The 19,299-nt window shown below is 54.0% G+C and overlaps 1 protein-coding gene across 1 annotated transcript; it reads left to right on the top strand.

The window, feature by feature from the left end:
- The first annotated feature begins 1,243 nt into the window (after positions 1-1,243).
- On the top strand, positions 1,244-10,797 carry RNF187 (ring finger protein 187). Its single transcript, XM_070517348.1, has 5 exons — positions 1,244-1,254; positions 7,773-8,466; positions 9,454-9,546; positions 9,757-9,978; positions 10,512-10,797. The coding sequence occupies exons 1-5, from the start codon at positions 1,244-1,246 to the stop codon at positions 10,512-10,514; spliced, it is 1,023 nt and encodes a 340-aa protein (XP_070373449.1). The 3' UTR covers positions 10,515-10,797.
- Positions 10,798-19,299: the final 8,502 nt, after the last annotated feature.

Raw genomic sequence — 19,299 nt, 5'->3', positions numbered from 1 at the left:
GTTTTAAAATATAGGGATTTTAGTAGTAGTAGTAGTGTTCAGGCATGGTGAGACTAACAGATCAGGACATGACTGTTATTGAAAAGATAGCTGTTGTCCTCACAGATCCCAAAGGAGGGGACAGCCACACCAAGCAGGGCCACGTGGAGTAGCCCTCAGTCTGTCAGGAGGCAGGGGAGTGAGGGGAAACCTTGGGCAAGGCCTTTGCTGTGGTTTCTGCGGAAAGGTGAGGTTAAGGCAAATAGGCTCAGGATTGGCTAGTTTGAGTAATTTCAGCAGGCTCTGGGCCGTAGGGGCTGTCCCCAGCTGTCTGGAACCTGCCCTGGGGCGACGAGGACGGGGGACAGTGGCCCAGAGTGTGAGGGGAGACGGTGGATGTGGGCTCTGCATCGGCGGGCTCGCACTCGAAGGGCGTGCTCTCGGTGAGCTGTTTCCTGCCTGCAGGAATTGGCCAGCTGTGGGAGGGGCAGTCCCTGCAGGGTCCGCCCCTGGCGTCAGAGGGTCAGGATGCACAAGAAAGAAGGCGTGGTCACTGTAGCTGCCCCGCCCCTTCTCCCGGGAGCGCCCCTACTCTCCTCGCCGGGCTGCTCGTGCGGGTGCCCTGTCTACGTCTCCGGGTCCTCCTTCTCCTGTTCTTTACGTCCGTCCAGATGGCCCCGCACTCTGGGAAAGTGAACCTGGAGGTCCATAATAATACCAGCTCACCCGGCAACCCTGACCCGGGCTCCGGGCAGCTGAGGAGAGACTAGGTGGTCCGCCCGCGGCAGGCAGCCGAGGAGCGTGGTTCTGCAGGGGCCTCAACAATCAGAATCGGAGGGCTGAGCTCAGGACACACCGCTGACGTCCTGCCCTAGAAAGAGGCCCCTTTCCTAGAACTGAGCTGTCAACTTGTATCTCCCTCCTGTGTCCCATCTCCAGGGAGATGACTATCAGGGACATGGCTCAGTGTGCGATCCTTGGAGTGTGCAAGAACCCAAATTCCCAAAGTTGAGCCAGGAAGGAAGCGCCCTGGTGCTCTTTCCCTCGCCGGGCGTCGGGGAGTGTTGTGGGCTGATTGTGCCCCTCCCCAACTCGCATGTTGGATCCCCGATGCCCAGGACCCCAGAATGGAGCTGGACTTGGAGGCTGGGCCTTTAAAGAGGTGATGAAGGTAAAATGAGGTCACTGGGCTGGGCCCTGACCCCACGTGACTGGTGTCCTCATAAGAAAAGGAGATGAAGACAGACATGTGGAGGAACGACTGATGGGGGCTCGGTGAGTCGAGGAGTCAAAACAAAGATTTCTTGGACTCTCGAGGTCTGGCAGTAGTGCTCTTTCATTCAGAGAATAGCATGGAGTAGCGTGGGGACAGGACCCACGGGCAGTGAAGAGCTGCAGGCATGGGGACAGGACCCATGGGCAGTGAGAGCAAGCATGCAATTAGGGTAGGGCTAAATTTAAGACATAGGTATGTGAGTTATCTCTTTACAAGACAAAGGAAAGATTATGTAAAAAAGTCCTTAAAATGGTATCAGTGTAGGTGGGGTCTGGTTATTGGGTAGTCCTATAACTTTAGGTAAGAATCAAATCGGATCAGGTCAGGACATCCTGTGCTTCCTGGAGGATGATATAGATAGGCATGTACGGCAGTCACCTTGAGCTTCTCTCCCTGGGCAGCCTTGATCCTCATCAATGACCCTGTGAGGACATGGGGAGAAGATGGCCATCTACACACGCAGGAGAGGCCTCAGGAGGACCCAGCCCTGCTCACGCCTGGATCTCTGACCTCCAGCCTCCAGAGTGGGAGACAATGAACACTGTGGGTTGAGCCCCCCTGTGGTGTTTGTTACGCAGCCCGAGCTCACTGAGACGAGATATTGCAAGTTTTGGATGGAACTGCGAGAGGTGGATCTTGAGTTTGAGGAATGTGCAGAGTTGGAAGCAGGCTCTTGAGTTCACGTCCACACTCTAGTCGACAACCAGGTTACAGCTGACAACCCCATCATGTGATCTGAGCCGAGATGCTATTGTAGGGGAGGAGGACATTTCCTCTCCCCAAATGTGGGTTCGTCTGGCCGGAGAACGAATTAAATTCACATGAGACAGAATAGCAAGAGAAAATTAAACAAAGCTTTATGAGGAACCATGGCCCGGGGCCTTTCTTCCCGAAGGAAGAAAGGGCACCAAAGAAGTGGGGTGCACATAGTGGTTATATACCCCCAAACAGGGTGTTTCACTTGTGATTGAAATGTCCCTCCCACAATAGTCACAAGATTGCCCCGTCAGCACAGCGCTTGATGGACACAGCAGGTAGTGGTCTGCTATCTCAGAGGGCGTAGCAGGAGGCATGTCTATCGTCTGGAGCTGGGCTGTCACAGGTGAGCTCAGCAATCAGTTCCTAGCCTAAGGAAAGATGCTTAATCCTTAAAGAAATGCCAACGTTGGGAGGGGGAGGGGAGTCAGTTACAGGAGGTTACCAGAGAAGCACAATAAAATGCAGATTTTAAGTCCTCGCCTTTGGTATTGATTAAGAGTTTTTAGAGAGAAGGTCATCTCCTTTCTTCTTCCTGGTACAGAGAGGGAGACACCTTTTACAGATAGAGATTTACCTTACAAATGTAAATGTGTCCTAACAAAGGGCAAGTTCCATTCCTCTGAGCCTCCTTCCCTGTCCCAGTTTATCAAAAGCAATCTGCCTCAAATAATCCTGATGCCAAAGAGACATATGTTGGGGTGGCCAATTTCAGGTCCCCACACTATCGTCCACTTCCTCAGGGCCCTATTCTCTACTTCCTTGGGGCCCTATCGATCATTCCGTCAGGACCCTGGGAAAGAAACTCCAATTTGCTTGGGTCGGGATAATGTAATAGTTTTAGACTTACTTATATGTAAATATATATAGTGGCTCAAAGTCTTAGAATTATTATTACTAGTATTGATTTAAGTTTAGAAATACCATCAGTATGTTTGGGTTTTTACTTTTATTTACTTTTTTTTTTGAGGAAGATTAGCCCTGAGCTCGCTGCTGCCAATCCTCCTCTTTTTGCTGAGGAAGACTGGCCCTGAGGTAACATCCATGCCCATCTTCCTCTACTTTATACATGGGACGCCTGCCACAGCATGGCTTTTGCCGAGCGGTGCCATGTCTGCACCCGGGATCCGAACCATCGAACCACAGGCCACAGAGAAGCAGAACGTGTGCACTTAACCTCTGCCCCACGGGGTCGGCCCCAGGGTTTTTAGGATTTAAATTATTTCACAGTTTTGACATCTAAAATGTCTAAAAGATTAGCATTATAATTGCAATTAAAATGTAAAATTGAGTAATTGGTTTTGATGTGATTTTGAAGTTGAAAACCTAGAACATTGTCCAAAGTTTGTTATAACACTGGAATGTTCAAGGAAACTTAACATTCGCCATTTGTAAGTTTAATCATTAGTTTTAGGAGTCGGCAGGCTCCTGGGGAGGGCAGGGATTGCAGCCAGCACACCTTCCAGGTGCTTCCTGGCAGCGATTTGGACCCCGGCCTGGCTCCTGGGCTGTGGGGTGCGGGTGGTAGTGGCAGTTACCTGAGATGTCTCCTGAGAGGTCCTCTGCATGTCCATCTGGCTCCTCAGCCCAGCAGGTGACCCCAAGGCCTTCCAGTGTCCTCTTAATCATCTCCCCTTTTTCTTCCCCTGGCCCCTGGCTGATACATGACTCTGTGCAGTCCAGTCCTGCCCAGAATTCACTGTCTCTGGCTGGTGCTAGGCCCAGCCCCCAACGAGAGGTCTGACTGCTTGGTACTCAAGCCCTTTCTCTGGTCATGGCCATGACGTCAGTGACCAGCACAACACCCACTCTGGACTTTGGTTGAGGCATTCAAAGAGAGGGGCTCTTGTTTGTAAAAGGATTGACTCCAATTCCAGTGTGGAGTGGGGTGTGTTTCTCCACAGCACCAAACAATTCTGCATCTCCAGCGGGGGTCCCACCATTCAACTCCATTCTGACACTACCAACCTGAGGTGGCGTCAGATCCCACAAGTTAAGGGCTCAGTCCTACAAGACCGCCTCTCCTTCAGATGCCAGGTATCACCTGTGCACCTGACCACTGGCTCCAGATCAGAGACTCCCCGACCCCTCCCCGGTTGGACAAGTTTGCTGGAGCTGCTCACAGAACTCAGGAAACATTTTGCTTGCCAGATTGCCTGTTTCTTGTAAGAGCATATAACTCAGAACCGCCAGTGCAGAGACGCACAGGGCAGGTCCAGGAAAGGGCCCCGCACTCCCAGGCCCTCTCCGAGCACACTGCCCTCCTCCAGGCACCTCCACGTGCCCACCAACCCACAAGCTCTCGGAACCATCCTTTTGGGTCTTCTGGAGGCTCCATCACACAGGCTGATCAAATCATGGGCCACTGGTGATCCAGAAGTTCCAGCCCCTCCCCGCTCCGGGGGTCCAGGGTGGGACTGAAAGCTCCAGCCTCTAATCACGTGTTTGGTTCCCCTGGCGACCAGCCCCATCCTCAGGGGCTGTCCAGAATCACCTTGTTAGTGTAAGCTGAGGTGTGGGTGACAGGGGCTGGTTGTGACTGTCAAGACCCCTTTATGGCTCTCATCACAGGAGAGTCCAGGGAGCTCCGTGCCAGGAACAGGACGAGACCGAATATATGCTTCTTATTATAAATCACAATATCGCAACCACAATGAATTCAAATTTACTTCCTAGTAAAGTTGTATTTCTTAGTCCTAGTTCTGCCTTTTAAGAGCTATGAAAATTAATTACTTTCAATTTCTTTTCCAGGTGCCAGACAGGAAATTTCCATGGAATCAAATCTTAACCTGACCACCCTCGTATCTTCAATTGTTTCCCCTACACACATCACTGAGGGTCTCTTTACCAACCCTTTCGGTACACCCTGGTTTGTGAGAATAAAACTTAAAATAGGGTAACCCGAAATGCAATAAAACACACACATCAAATACACAAGGCAAATGTGGAATTACAAATTCCTCTAATTAAAACTCTAGGGGAAGAAAAAACATTTTCCTCTGTCCGTCTTAGGTTCATTGGCTGGGGCCCCGTAAATTAGTGACAAAAAAATAGATTAACAAGAGAAAAACGGTTTATTAGTGTGTGTAGCACACATCAGGGAGGAGAAAACTCAGTGGTGAGTATCTCGAAGGGGTGGTTAGAACTTGGGCTTCTAGAGCATCTTAACAAAGAATAAATGTACAGAGAAGCGACAAGACAAAGAAAAAGGGTTTGAGGCTTCCAAGGGTGGTAAACTGTGGGAAGGTAAATATTTGGGTGAAGTTAATGGACAATAAAGGTTATTAGTGCAGGTCCATTTTGGCACTGACTTTCTCCTTCGTGACCATAAAACTTCCCCCAAGAGGGCATTTATGGCAATTCTCATTTCTCAGAAGTTTCTGCTTTTGGTCAGATAAGGGGAGCCCCGGGTAGATCTTTCCGTATCTGTTGATTCTCACTTGCTTCCAGCTCCAAATGTCTATGCTGAAGGGGGACATTTTGGAGTGGCGGATTCTGATACCCTTCAGAATCCTTACCTTCTATTCTGGTGGTCTGCATTTTGGTTGCCTTTAAAAAAACTTTATCAAACTCTTATATTCTCTGTAAGAGAACTTTTTCAGAGTTGCCAATTTAATCCCTGAACATTTTATATCAATCCAATTAAAATACAAGTTTGAGAGAAAGAAAGATGGTTTAGAACCCAATAAATTTGGAGTTCTGCCCTTTTGTGGTGAGGCATTTTCTGACTTATTCAAAGCGATGGGAATTCAAGAGCACCAAGATACCCAGAGACCAGCAAGCATCTTATTGTCCTGTGGGTTTTTATTAAATATAATTCCGAGCAATAATCCAGACCACCACTAGCTCCGATTCTGCCTCTGACATGAAAGTGGGAGTCTTCAGTTTTCTGGATGGTTCGAGAGGCAGATGAGGGAGAGCATGCGCCTCTCCCCCGCCCCCCCCCCAACCTTGTCCTCTAACAGCACCTGCTAAATCTCTCACCTGGAGGGTGCAGAGAAGGGTGTGGAAGAGGAGGCTGGGGGAGAAGTGCAGGGTGACTCCTCTCAACCCGCCTTGGGAAGTGCAGATGCTGCACAACTCGGATTCTGCTGGCATTAAGGAAGAAGGACGGTGTGATATCACGATTGGAACCTCCGCTCCACAGCCATGCCCTCAGATGCACAGGTGACACCTGGACCTGGGATTCCGTCTGAAGTGGGGCGAGTCTTGGAAGACTGACCCCAACCTGGGATGCGATCTCCAGGCTAGCAAGGTCAGTGCTGAGTTAAATCGTAGGACACCCAGTGGTATCGTAGAGAATCGCCTGGTGTGGGGAACAAACTCCACAATGTACTTGGGAGAGGGAATAGGGCTATGAAACGTTTGCTGTTCCTCATTTCCACAAGTCTCTTGTGCACTCATTTTCAGATTGATGGCTACTACAATTTGCTGAGCCAGTCCCCTACCATTGGAACTTTAAGGTTTTTGGTTTTTTCCAGAGTGATATGACAAACATTTCTCCGAACCAAACCAAAAAACGCTTTATTTCCGTTTTGGGTTATTTTTATAGAACACATTTTGAGAAAAGGAATTCCAAAGGTAATGAAAAATCTGCAGGTCCTTAATACATATTGTTACATTGCCTCCCAGAAACAGTATCTGCAAAATCAGGTTTTTGGGGTCTGCTAACTCAATAGGGGGAAAAAAGTCTCATTTGTGTCCCTGTTTCTTAACAACCGGTCAGAGTGTCTATTTTTTCTCACGTCTACTTGGCATTTGTGTTTTTTCTGTGGACAGAGAAATCACATCGGTGGGGGCACGTATTTTTCCATTGTACTTTTCTGTACCAAATTTGATGAACCCTTTGTGTATTTGTGGCTGAAATTTCTCTAGTTTGCCGTTAGTGATTGTGCCTGGTTATGTTTCCCTCTCACAGGATTAATGGAGTTTACTCAAGTGACTTTTTCTTTTCTTTTTTTTTTTTTTTTACTTTTCTCTAGACCACGTTCCTAGTTTACCCAAAAAATCATCCAGCGCTTTCCTCCTTCTGACCACCACCGCACTGGACAAGCCGCAGCTCTCCAGCCACGCTTCCGACTGCCCATTTAGTGCATTTCCAAGCATATACCAGATTTTTAAAAACTCCCACAAAACCGGAAAGCAATACCTCGGAAAATGTTGAACTTGTATGGAATAACAGATACATTTTTTAAAAAATTTAAAAATCACGTAGTGCCAAATTACAGTGAACTTTTTTTACCTGCGCGATTGTTTCCAAAATAAAAAACAGATCGGTCCTCCCCGAGACCTTTTTTTTCCCCAAAGAAAAGCTAACAAACGTCCTGCGGCCATGGCTGCGGGTCTCCTCGGACACCTCCGCTCGGAGTCAAGGGGCGCTTCCCGGCCTCCGGAACCCCGCGCCCGGCCGCGAGGGGCCGTGGACTCCAGGCCCGCGCCCCGCTGCGGGACGGAGGCTCGCGGGGCGGCCCCCGCGGGAGGCCCAGTCAGGGCGAGCGCGCGCCACAGGCCCGCCCGCAGGCCCACGCGGGGCGGTCGGCGCGGAGGCGCACGCGCAGGAGGCCCGCGCCGCCGGCCTCAGCCCCGCCCGCCCCGCGTGGACGTTGCGCCGCGGGGGGCTGTGTGCGTGTGCGAGCGCTGCTCGGGTCCTGGCAGCTTCCACAAAAGACTTTTAAAATGGACTCTCCAAATAATAAACCTTTGTTTCCCACTCGCCCTCCAGTCATTTATGGGGGAAAGGCCAGTCCCTGTAAGATTTCAGGGTGCGAGGACGCGGAGCGGCAGACGGGCGGCAGCGAGAAGCGCCCCGCTGCCAGGACCCGGGCGCGTGGGGCGCCCGCTGCCAGGACCTTGGCTGGGGTACACCGCTGCCAGGACCCTGCGTGGTGGAGCGCGCTGCTGCCAGGACCCTGCGTGGGGCCCCAACGTCCCTGTCGCCATCCTTGTTCCGTGCCCGCTCCTGTGCGCACTCTCCGTCCCGGTCCCCGCGGCCCCGTCCCCGGCGCTCCGCCGCCCCGCGCCCGGCCCCCGCCCGCGCCCTCCCCGAGGGCCCCGCCGCCGCCGCCCTGGCGCTCCCCGCGGGCCCCGCCGAGGCCGCCTGCGCCCTGTGCCAGCGCGCGCCCCGAGAGCCGGTGCGCGCCGACTGCGGCCACCGCTTCTGCCGGGCGTGCGTGGTGCGCTTCTGGGCCGAGGAGGACGGGCCCTTCCCGTGCCCTGAGTGCGCCGACGACTGCTGGCAGCGCGCCGTGGAGCCCGGCCGCCCGCCGCTCAGCCGCCGCCTGCTGGCGCTCGAGGAGGCGGCCGCGGCGCCCGCGCGCGACGGCCCGGCCTCCGAGGCGGCGCTGCAGCTCCTGTGCCGCGCCGACGGGGGCCCGCTGTGCGCCGCCTGCCGCATGGCCGCGGGGCCCGAGCCGCCCGAATGGGAGCCGCGCTGGAGGAAGGCGCTGCGCGGCAAGGTGCGGGGCCCTCCCCACCCCCATCCGCATCTGCAACCCCAACCCCGGATCCCCGCCCCGGACGGCGCCCTTGTCACCGCTCCCCCCATCTCTTCCTCCTCCCCGAGTTACCCTCTTGGGACCGTCCTGTCTCTTCCCCCACCCGCCTAGGCGTTCTGCTGCCGACGCCGCCCCCCCCATACCACTCCCCCGGCGCCTCACTCCCGCGCCCCCAGATATAACGTCACCCTGCGTCCCCCCGCCCCCGGGTTCAGTCCTGGGGACGAGGTCTGAGGCCGTCAGCCCCTCGGTCTGCCAAGGCGCGAGCCCCCACAACTCCGCCGTCTCACCCGCTGTCGGCCGTCCCGGGGTTCCCCCACCCACTCCGTTCTGGAATCTTCTCCGTTGTGCTCTCGGGCCGTTGCATGGGGCACCTAACCCTGGGTCAAAGCCTTCCATGTTAGAGAGATCGCGGGGACTTTGAGACCTGCCTGTGTTGGGTGGGGGGAGGGCACAGTGATAGCCTTTGGTCCCAAAACAATCCGTGTGGCGGTTGAGGATTCCTTTGTCGGGGTGGGTCCTGCGGTCCTTGCTTGAGCACTGGGGCTGGAGCAGGTGGCGGGGCACTGCAGCTTGGGTTCTCCTGCTGGTAGATGCCACCCATCCGGTCACTGCACAGCAACTGGACAGGCCCTTGGTGTGGCCGTGCTCACCCCAAAAGAGCCACTCTCCATCTCTTGGCTGGTGCCAGTAACACGGGATCTGAGGGAACTGTCTTGCCTCGTTACTTGGTTAGAGCCTTAGCACAGGTTTTTCTGTCAGACTTGATGGAGAGAGCTTAGTGGGTTTGTTAAGACCCCCCTAGTGCCTTCAGTGTGTTTCCACAGTGTCAGCAGGCCAAGACCACCTGCTGGGGCCTGACTTCTGCTCAGACTGTTAGCAGACTGGGCTGAGGGGGCCCCAACCTTCAGATGGGGCCCCCACCGCGTAACCAGCGTTTCTCTCTAGGAGAACAAGGGGTCTGTGGAGATCATGAGGAAGGATCTGAATGATGCACGGGACCTGCACGGCCAGGCTGAGTCTGCTGCCGCCGTGTGGAAGGCAAGTGGGGGTGGGCTTGGGGTCTGGGGTCCGCCTGTCAAGGTGACATTGGTGTGTGCCCTGACCCTCTCTGTCAGGGTCTCAGTTCACAGCTGAGTGCTTTGCAGTAAACTCAACTCTCCTCCCCAAGCTGGGCAGTGGTGGGGTGGGGGTCTCAGGGTGTTGCCCGAGGACACAGGTGTCCCTCCCTGCTGCCCACCCGCCCTGCAGGGACATGTGATGGACCGCAGGAAGAAGGCTCTGACGGACTACAGGAAGCTTCGGGCCTTCTTTGCTGAGGAGGAAGAGCGCTTCCTCCAGGAGGCAGAGAAAGAGGAGGGGTCCCTGGAGGATGAGGACGCGGACCCGGCGGAGAGGTTCAGGTCCCTGCTGCAGGCCGTGTCGGAGCTGGAGAGGAGGCACCGCAACCTGGGCCTCAGCATGCTGCTCCAGGTGGGCACCCCATCCCATCCTGGTGGTCAGGGAGGGCAGATGGGCACCGGTGTGAGAAGTGGCAGGGGGAAGCTCACCAAGAGAGAAAGTTAAAGGTCACCACCTTAATTTATTTGGGGCTGAGTTTCAGGAATGAGTAATCCAGGAGATTTTCTGGCCTCCCCGTGGGGGAGACTGTTTGCTGAGAGGAGGGTCTTGTACCCCAATATTAAAGCACTGGCCACTGTCCCGCCCTGGGGCTCCACAGGCAGGAGCAGGCCGTGGGTTCCAGCAGTGGCGGGCACCCCCAGAGGGGTGGGACTGGGTTCTGTGGACTGCAGTGTCTGATCCCGGGGCCAGCAGCCCTGTCCTTCAGTCCTTGGGGAGGACTGATGTCATCTCACTTTTGGCACAGCTGGTTGATCAGCTCCGAGTGTTGGGGACACACCTGCGGCTGGTGGAGCTGGGGCGTCCATCGCCTGGGTTCCAGGATAGCAGCCGCCTGTCTCTCTTCCTCTCTCTCTCTCTCTCTCCCTCTCTCTTTCTCCATGCAGTGATCCACCGGGCTCCAGGCAGAGGACACTCACTCCACCCATGGCCCACAGCAGCTCCTTCATCCACCTCCTTCCGGACCCATAGTGCCCTTCACCCTTCGCTCCCTGAGGGTCTTCACCTAGGTGTGGACGCCCACCTGGGATTGTTCAGATCGCGACTCTCGGCAGAGTGTCCCTTTCCTCCGGGTGTTCATGTTTCCAGGCTGTGAATATTTCACCTCAGAGCCCCGTGTCGGGGAGGTTAACCTGAGTGTGTTCCTCTCTTCATAAAGCTCTTGTTACTGCTGCTGAGTCTTGTCAGATCTGCCTGGGGTCTCTCTGGCTCTCGATCGTGGTCGCCAGGCAGCCTGGGTTGTCTGGGTTGTCTGGGAGGTCTGTGTGTCCCAGCACTGTATCCTCATGGTTCTGTCCCTCTCCTCCCTGTGCGTCCACTCGTCTGTTTTCTTGTCCCTCCATCACCCGTTCCTCGGATACTGGCAGTTGTCTGTCTTGGCACCCACTCGTCTTAAATGCCACCCACGACCGCCATTCTGCTGGACATGCGCACCAGGCCTGCAGAGCCCTGCCCATGCATCAGGCATGCCGGTTAGGGTTAAATTTGGGGTAAGCGTCAAAGGAAAGGAAGGTCCAGGGTGCCCCAGTGGGTCAGACCTGTCACTCCTGCTCGAGGCCCCCGACAGCATGTCCCCCCCACAAACCTACACTACAGCTTGAAGTCTGTCCTCAGAAACGGCCCCTTGGGGTCCCCCTGAGGTCTGTGCGTCCCAGCACTGTATCCTCGTGGTTCTGTCCCTCTCCTCCCTGTGCGTCCACTCGTCTGTTTTCTTGTCCCTCCATCACCCGTTCCTCGGATACTGGCAGTTTCTTAGCATCATCATCCATCCGCCCCTTGCTGATGGGAGCGTTTTTCCTGGGGTGAGGGGTCACCCCCAGGCCTCACTGGAGGTTTGTGTCGCTGTGCTTCTGGCATCCCTTTCTCTTTCCTCCACTAGACAAATTTAGCAAAACCTGTGACTTAGTGGTAGCGTTGTTTAGATTAGTTCAAGTAACAGGCATGCTGCACAGAGACGGGGCCAGGGATCCAAGAATATAGACACAGACAGATGTTCAGGATGGTGGGGCTGCAAGTTGCCCCTAACGTGCAGCTCTGTGACCAATGTCCATTTTTAGATGAAGCTGCAGCTGTCAGAGTCACCGGACTTTGGGGCTGCCCTCATCTCACTACCCCAGGCAGGGGCTTCTGTAGGTGGGCCGGCTCTCTGATGAGCCCCCACCCAAGTGAGCAGGGGACTGCCTGCCTCCTTCCCCTTTCAGTCAGCTGAGTGGAGACCAGTGGGCAGCCAGCGCCGGGGCACAGCCCGGAAAAGTGATACCCATGGGTCCGGGTGCTGGGGCGAAATGGGAGGGACGCCTGCATGGATGCTCTTTCTTGCTGATGGAGTGTCGGTGGCCATCTCGCCTGCTCCCACACACACCGTCTATGTGAGAGTGATGAGCAGAGAGTGGGAAAACCTGCTTGGTTGTGTAGGAAAGAGTGACAAGTTAATCATCTCAGCGAGCCATGTGACCTTGGCCTAGTAAGCCTTATAAATAACCCTGTCCCTGATGTGGTGGGGACACAGGAGGGAGCTGCTGGGCTTGTGTCCCACAGGCCAGAAACGCCTCCAGCACGAATGGCCTTCAAGTCCAGCGAGGCCCTGCTGCCCACTCAGCAGCTCTGAATGTCTGGTTCACAGAGGCCTTTGTCACCAATGCTTCTTTTAATGCCCCCATCTAGAACAGAAGGCTTTCTGTTAGCTCATGATGTTAGCTCAGGACACACCACCCCAAAATGTGGCACCTTGGTCTTGTTTGCAGCCTCGGGAGGTTGGAGGAGACCTGGATCCCTGTTACTGAGGAAGCAGAAAGGCAGATATTTGGGATGCCACCACGGGAGCTGTCCATCAGAACTGGTTCTGGAAGACGTGGACAAGGGGGCACCCTGCCTAGATGTGCACAGCAGACATGCGGAGAACTCTAGGGAGAGGCTGGGCTGCCTCCAGTGTCCTAGTAGCAGGCCAGCTTCTGAGGGTGTAAGCTGCAGGGGAGGATGGGGCGGGCTGCAGGGTTATCACCGGTCCTGAGGACGGGGCTACACTCTGCAGACGAGTGCACTGATGCCCACCCTCTTCACTGTTGGTGGTTGGTGGTGAATGTCCCCCAGCTCTGCTCTCCATGGGAGACTGGAGTCCTGGAACACAAGAACCACCCACAGTGGTTTGATAGGGTGCTGCACTCTTCTGCCACCAGCAGGCAGGCTGGGGTCACTAGGTGCTTCAAATGGTTTCCTCAGGTGAGATGGTTGATCTTATAAAAATGCCTCTTCTTGGGGGCTGGCCCCGTTGCTGAGTGGTTAGGTTCGCGCACTCCGCTGCAGGCAGCCCAGTGTGTCGTTGGTTTGAATCCTGGGCATGGACATGGCACTGCTTGTCAGACCATGCTGAGGTGGCGTCCCACATGCCACAACTACAAGGACCCACCATGAAGAACATACAACTATGTACTGGGGGGCTTTGGGGAGAAAAAGGAAAAAGTAAAATCTTTAAAAAAAGAAAATGCCTCTTCTACTCAACCCAGTGTCCCATGGCCAGAGTAATACAGACAGACGAAGCAGTAGAAGAAATTTGTAGTGTCGAGACCAACGTGGTTCATACCAAGACTGCAAGGAACTCCCACAAATCAAGAAAAGCCTAAAGCAGCTGGAGTGGTGGACGAGCAGTTGCAGAGGAGGAGCCAGGCAGCTCAGAAGCCAAGGTGGAGGTGCTCAAACTTGGAGCTTTTGTTTTGTTTTTTGGGTTTTTTGATTAGCTTTTTTTTCCCCTTTGCTGGGAAAGATTCACCCAGAGCTAACGTTTGTTGCCAATCTTCCTTTTTTTCCCCTCCCCAAAGCCACGTTACATATATGTATATTTTAGTTGTAAGTCCTAGTTCTTCTATGTGAGCCACCGCCACAGCATGGCAACTGACAGATGAGTGGTGTGTTCCACAATTGGGAAGCAAACCCAAGGTGGGTTGGGCCGCCAACGTGGAGCTCACTGAACTTAACCACTAGGCCATCAGGGCTGGCATTTACTCAAACTCTGTTTTTGGAGCAAGGGAAATCATACAACCATAGGAGCAAGGACTTTGCTGCACTGTTGGATCTGTGGAGATGGGCAAGCTTCCCCGCCCCCACACTGCTGTTGAGTTCTGCAGCAGTGGCTGCCAGATGTCATCAGATTGAGGGCATGGTGAGCCTGGACCCAGCAACCCCACTCCCAGGTCTTCAGTTCCAAAGGTGTCCTCTCCAGGCCCACAAGATGATGCACACACAGGAGCAGGCTGCACCACCGAGGGGCTGGCAGGGCCCATGGCCCTCAGTGGGGGAGGTAGGAGATCAAGTGGGGGATGGAGGACACGGAGAACACCACAGCCCTGCCACAGAGAGGTACAGGGAGTCATATTGGGGTTTAGGGTGCCGTGCTGAGCCACAAAAATAAGACAGTGAAGTACAAAACAGCATTCTTGCCTTAAATTTAAAATGTGGACACAGCAATTCGTGGTTCCAAGAACACACTGATAAATGGGGTACTTGCCTGTAGGGCGGAGAATGAGGGGTAAATGGAATACCAACAGAGCAGGAGAAGAACCAAGATGCCAGGCAGTTGCATCTTGGGGTGCACGGCCCGGAGGGGGGACGCCTTGGTTGTCCTGGGGAAGAAAGTCAGGCTCCAAGATACTTTAAGTTACTTTGGGTTTTCTGTAAGGAGGGGTTAGCTGGTTCTGTAACTAGCTCTTTCTCAAACCTGGGTGTCCGGATGTGTGTGTGGAGGGAACCTTAGAAGTTTTTGCAGGTTAAAGCGATACGCATTGGGAAAACGCTGGGAGCCCGGACAATAAACAAGGAATACTTTCCTATTCTAATGTGCACGCACAGTGCCCTCTTACACTCTCTGGCAACGTGACATCATTGAGATAGTGGGGACTCTCCCCGCGACCCCCACCTTGAGACTCAGGAGGCTGTGCCCTCCCACCTCGAGTGTCTTCTTTCTCGGTCTTAGACTCGCGGTCCTGCAGGGATCCCAGCGACAGCAGTTCGGAAGCCCCCTGCCCTGGACATCCCCCCACCCCCTCAGATGTGGGAGGAGCGGAAGCAGCTGTTCCCACGCGGGTCGGGTGGGCAGGTGCGAACACGCAGGGCCTAGCGTTTTCTCAGGGGAAGGCAGGTGCCCTGGAGGGGATGAAGGGCCACAAACTAGGTGACAGCAGAAGTTACTCGGGAAGCGAGGTTCCCACACGTTCCCATCGCGCAGAGGAAAGCGGTAAAGCGGCTCCCTCCCCGCCTCACCTTCGCAGTCAGACGGCTCAGAGCTGCGGTGCCGGTGCCGGTTTTCTAACCGGAACCTTACTCACTTTGGAGATAGATAATTTGTCAGACAAAGACCCCGAAGTCCTTTTTTTTCTTGTGAAAAAAGAGATCATCTTTTGGACTCCCGGGTTTTATTAAACCTCCGTTCCTGAAGAGGGATGTGCTAGTGAGCCACTTCTACTCGACAAGTGTTTATAGAACCATTTGGAAATGAAAAAATGTCAATTAAAACATTGTCATCAACACAACAAACGACCGAGTACATCAACCGGTCAAACTTAAACCCTCACAAGACACGGTAACAACCTCCTAAGGACAGTTTTGCACAAATAGAAGTAGGCAGATTTAAACAAAAATCAGAAAACCGACCACGTCGGTCCTAGACGTAGACTCCTCAGGTCTCCTATTTGGCAGAAGACTATCCTCTTGCCTAAGTTCTCAACCCCACACGTTTGGTCTAAGAATGGCGTCTCTCCCTCCACGCGGCACGGCTCCTAGTGGCCTCTGCGCGCAGACTCCTTTCTTCAGTTAATCTTAAAGGCTGTGCTCTCCGCCAGCCTGCACAACTCCACTCTCGTCTCCCGACAGCGAGCGGGTCTGCGGGGACTGCCCCGGGCCCCGGCCCCGGCCCCGGCCGGCCGAGCGCAGGCTGACCGCCCCCCTGCGGAGAGCTGGGGCGCAGCGCCCCGCCACCTCCGGGGTCCGGCGCACAGCAGTAAGGCGACGCTCTCGAGCAAGGCCAGCCCGTCCCGGGCTCGGTGTTTCTTCGGCCCCTGGAGACCCCGTCCCGGCCGCAGCCCCGTGGGGGCCCACAAGCCCCCCCGGCCGCCGGTGCCACCAGCCTCGGAGGAAACCAGAGCGTGCACGGGGACCTGAGGAGTGTGGACGAGCCGAAACGCCTATTGCTTTCCCTTCCGGGGATAGGACTATCTCCAAGAACGTGTGCCCCGAGCACAGGGAGGACAGCACCGCGCTCTCCGGGCCCGCGCCGTATGCAGATGAAGCGATTTCCCGGGTCTCGTCTGATTGGAGAAGCCTCAGGATTTGCCGTCGCAGAACAGCCAATGGGGCTCCCGGGATGCAGGGCACCTTCATCCCATTGGTGGTCCAGCATGCAGCGGGGCGCTCCCCGAGTATAAAGGCCGGCTCTCCCTTCTCCTTGTGCCTGCCTCGGAGATGCTTGGCTGCTGGAAGTAGGCCGTTAAGGTGGCAGCGACCAGCAGCTCAGGGCAGCGTCCTGCTGGACGTCCAGGCCATGCTGCTGCGAGAGCAAAGGCGCTTTTCAGAGCCACCCACACGGCCAAGAGAAGAGCTGCTGGCACGTGTCCTTTCCTCTATCCTTGTATTTCCAAGACTTTGTGTATCTTAAGTCTGAAAGCTGAGACTGGCACACAAACTGCAACAGCAGTGACAATGGCCCTTCGGTAGGAGAGAAATATGCCTCACTATTGGTGCACAGCAGGCGCTCGAGTTGGGCCACAGTGGTCGGTGCTCAGTCGTCCGCCAGAATGCTGTATTGAGTTGGGGTCACACATGGGCACGTTCGTTGTAGCAGCGGTATGGAATAGGTATGCCGGGGCACCCACCAAGGAATGCTCTCTGAAGCATGGGCCCACGCGGTCAGCAGCACGCACCCAGTCCTGAGCAAAAATCACTCCAGGAAAAGAGCTGGGCTTAGTGCCAGATTCTACCCAGACTCCATCCTTCTGGTTCACATAGGCCTTTCTCACCAGTGCTGCTTGTAATGCTCCCATCTAGAACAGAAAGCTTTCTGTTAGCTCATGACGCAGTTCAGGACACACTACCCCAAAATGTGGCACCTTGCCACATCAAGTATGTTAAGCTGAAGCAATCTGAGGAAACAGCAGAAGCTCTCTGATCTCCTTGGCCCTTGCACTCCTCTCCTGAAGCAGGTCACAAAACCCTCTTGTGAGAGCTTCCCTCTCTGTAGTCCGAAGAAAAGAGGATCCTCATCGTGGAAGACAAGAATGCCCAGAACCTGAATGGGCCTCGCTCTTCCCCCCTGTTCACTTCACCAACCTCATGCTCCTGAAGCTGTCCTGTTCCTCTAACTGCCCCCTCTTCAAACCCAGCATAAAATACTCAGGTCTGTCTCTTTGGGTCTTCATTTCCTTACAAAGGATTCTCTGTCTCCTAAAACATATTAAATAAATGTGTCTGCTTTTCGCCTGTTCATCTGTCTTTGTCAGTTTAATTTTAAGACCCAGCCAGAGACCCTAACAGGGTGGAGAAAAACCTTTTCCTCCCCTTCACTCACTTGCCTTCTTCTCCCACGTTGTGTTGTAAACTGCACAACCCAGAACCCTAACTAGGTAGGGCTCCTGGTCTCTCGAAGTGGCCATGGCCTCAAATGAAGTCTGGCACAACTGACCCCAGACGTGAGACCTAATCCAGTCTCCCAGAGTCTGGCCCGGCACCACCTGTGGAGTCAGCATGCCCCAGTCGGGATGAGGGAGGCAAAGAGAAGAGAGAGAACGGAGACACTGCAAAACGTGTGAGCTTCCAGGATGGTCTTTTGTGCAGAAGCTGCTGGCCAGTGACCTTCCTCTGTACTGCTGACCTCCAGTCCCCCGTCACTCAATCCTGGCTCTTCCACAGTCTTCCCCTCACCTGGGACCCATGTTGGCTAATTCCAAACTTAGACAGAGATTGAGAAGTCTGTAGGTGCCTGTTAACTGATGCCTGGAGTGAGTTAAGAAAACCAGGAACATGGGTCAACTCACCAGCCTGTGAAAAAGCGGGCTTTTGAAAACACAAATTGTTCTGGGGCTTCGTTCCAGCAGCTTCCCTCTGGGTTCCTGGGCCCCTCATGCTTTGGCTGCTCTTGTTCTCCGGCCAGATGCCCCTTCTGAACCCTGGCAGGAGGAACCTGGTCCTGAAATTTTCTGAAAGGTTTGAGTTGACCTGTGTTTCAACTGCAGGCTGCCGACTGCCGTGCCCAGGTAGGTTTTGGCTAATCTTTTTAACAGTTGCTTTCTAATTTTTTTCCTGCATGACTTTTTTACCCAGCTGCCACTGGTCCCGGTTTTGCATCCTACATTTCTTCCCATCATAGTGTAATGCTATTGCCTTCCATATGAATTGAGGTTCATTGTTTCCAGAACACTTTTGCAAATATTTATGCTTTCCAAAGGCATTGTGAAGTGACACCTCTGCACATTTTATAAGAGGCCATCGGAGCTCAGAGACGTTATGTGACTCATTACAGTGGCGGAGCCTAGTGGGTGACACATATTGACTGAGCCTGTTTGTGGTGGGTCCGCTGCTAAGAGTTCTTAGCCCATAGGCCTGGCCACTGCTGGGTGTTTTTTATGCATTAATCCTCCAACCACCTTACACACTAGGATGGTAGAGCCACGGACTCTCATCTAGCAGACATGGTTATGGGTCCTCATGGGAGATTTGACAAGAGAGTGGAATCTCTGGGAAGGTGTCTGGGCTGGACAGGAGATATCAGGGGCTCCTGCCACACACGTGCACAGAATCCCAAAGGACTGTGGCTCCTGACACGCTCAAGCTGTTGCCAGTCCAGGGAGAAGTGCCTAGTAGACAGGAAGATGTAGTTGGACCAACCAGTGTGTCTCCAGTTCCTCCACTTGGTGGGCAGGGCCGGTCAGCGTTTCCCAAGAGGATGGCTCGGTCGGAAAGGCTGAGGGCAAGCAGATGCTGGCCAGGACACTGCTGACCACAGCAGGTCCTGCTAGTACAAAATGCAGAAAGCACCATGGGGAGGACATGGGAAAACGGCCACCCAACCACAGTGCATGGAAAACCGGGAGATATGCGGCTACAGAGCCCCAAGGCATCTACCTGGATGGAAGAAGGATTTACAGCCAATAGACCATCCTGTAAATGTCCCCGACGAGCTGATCCTTCTTGTAGTGTGTGTGTATGTGTGAGTGTGTTTTAACTGAGGTGTAATTCATATACTTAAGTTAAGCATTTTAAAATGAACAACTCAGTGGCATTTAGCACATTCACAATGCGGTGCAACCACCACCTCTATCTCCTTCCAAAACATTTTCGTCACTCAAAGAAGAGACCCCCCCAAACCCATGAGCAGTCACACCCCATTCCCCCTGCCCCAAACTCCAGACAACCACTAATCTGCATTCTGTCTCTATGGATTCGCCTGTTCTGGATGTTTCATATAAATGGGATTATACACTATGTGGCCTTTTGTGTGGGGCTTCTGTCATTGAGCAAAATGTTTTTGAGAGTGTAGGGGAGGAAAAATTTTACCTTCCTCCTCTTAGGGTCTCCACCTGGGCCTGAGAATTAGATTGACATAAGACAGATTAACAGGAAAAAAACCCAGACATTTTTACATGTACACAGAAGCCCTCAGAAGGAAATGAAGACCCACAGAAGTGGCAAAAT

Source organism: Equus asinus, chromosome 9 (genome assembly GCF_041296235.1).
Source record: "Equus asinus isolate D_3611 breed Donkey chromosome 9, EquAss-T2T_v2, whole genome shotgun sequence".
NCBI lineage: Eukaryota > Metazoa > Chordata > Mammalia > Perissodactyla > Equidae > Equus > Equus asinus.
This window is presented reverse-complemented; position numbering and strand designations above follow the sequence as displayed.

Coding starts and splice junctions, on each gene's coding strand:
- RNF187 (XM_070517348.1), top strand. Junction 8,467..9,453: donor GGAAGGCGCTGCGCGGCAAG/GTGCGGGGCCCT, acceptor GTTTCTCTCTAG/GAGAACAAGGGGTCTGTGGA. Junction 9,547..9,756: donor CTGCTGCCGCCGTGTGGAAG/GCAAGTGGGGGT, acceptor CCCGCCCTGCAG/GGACATGTGATGGACCGCAG.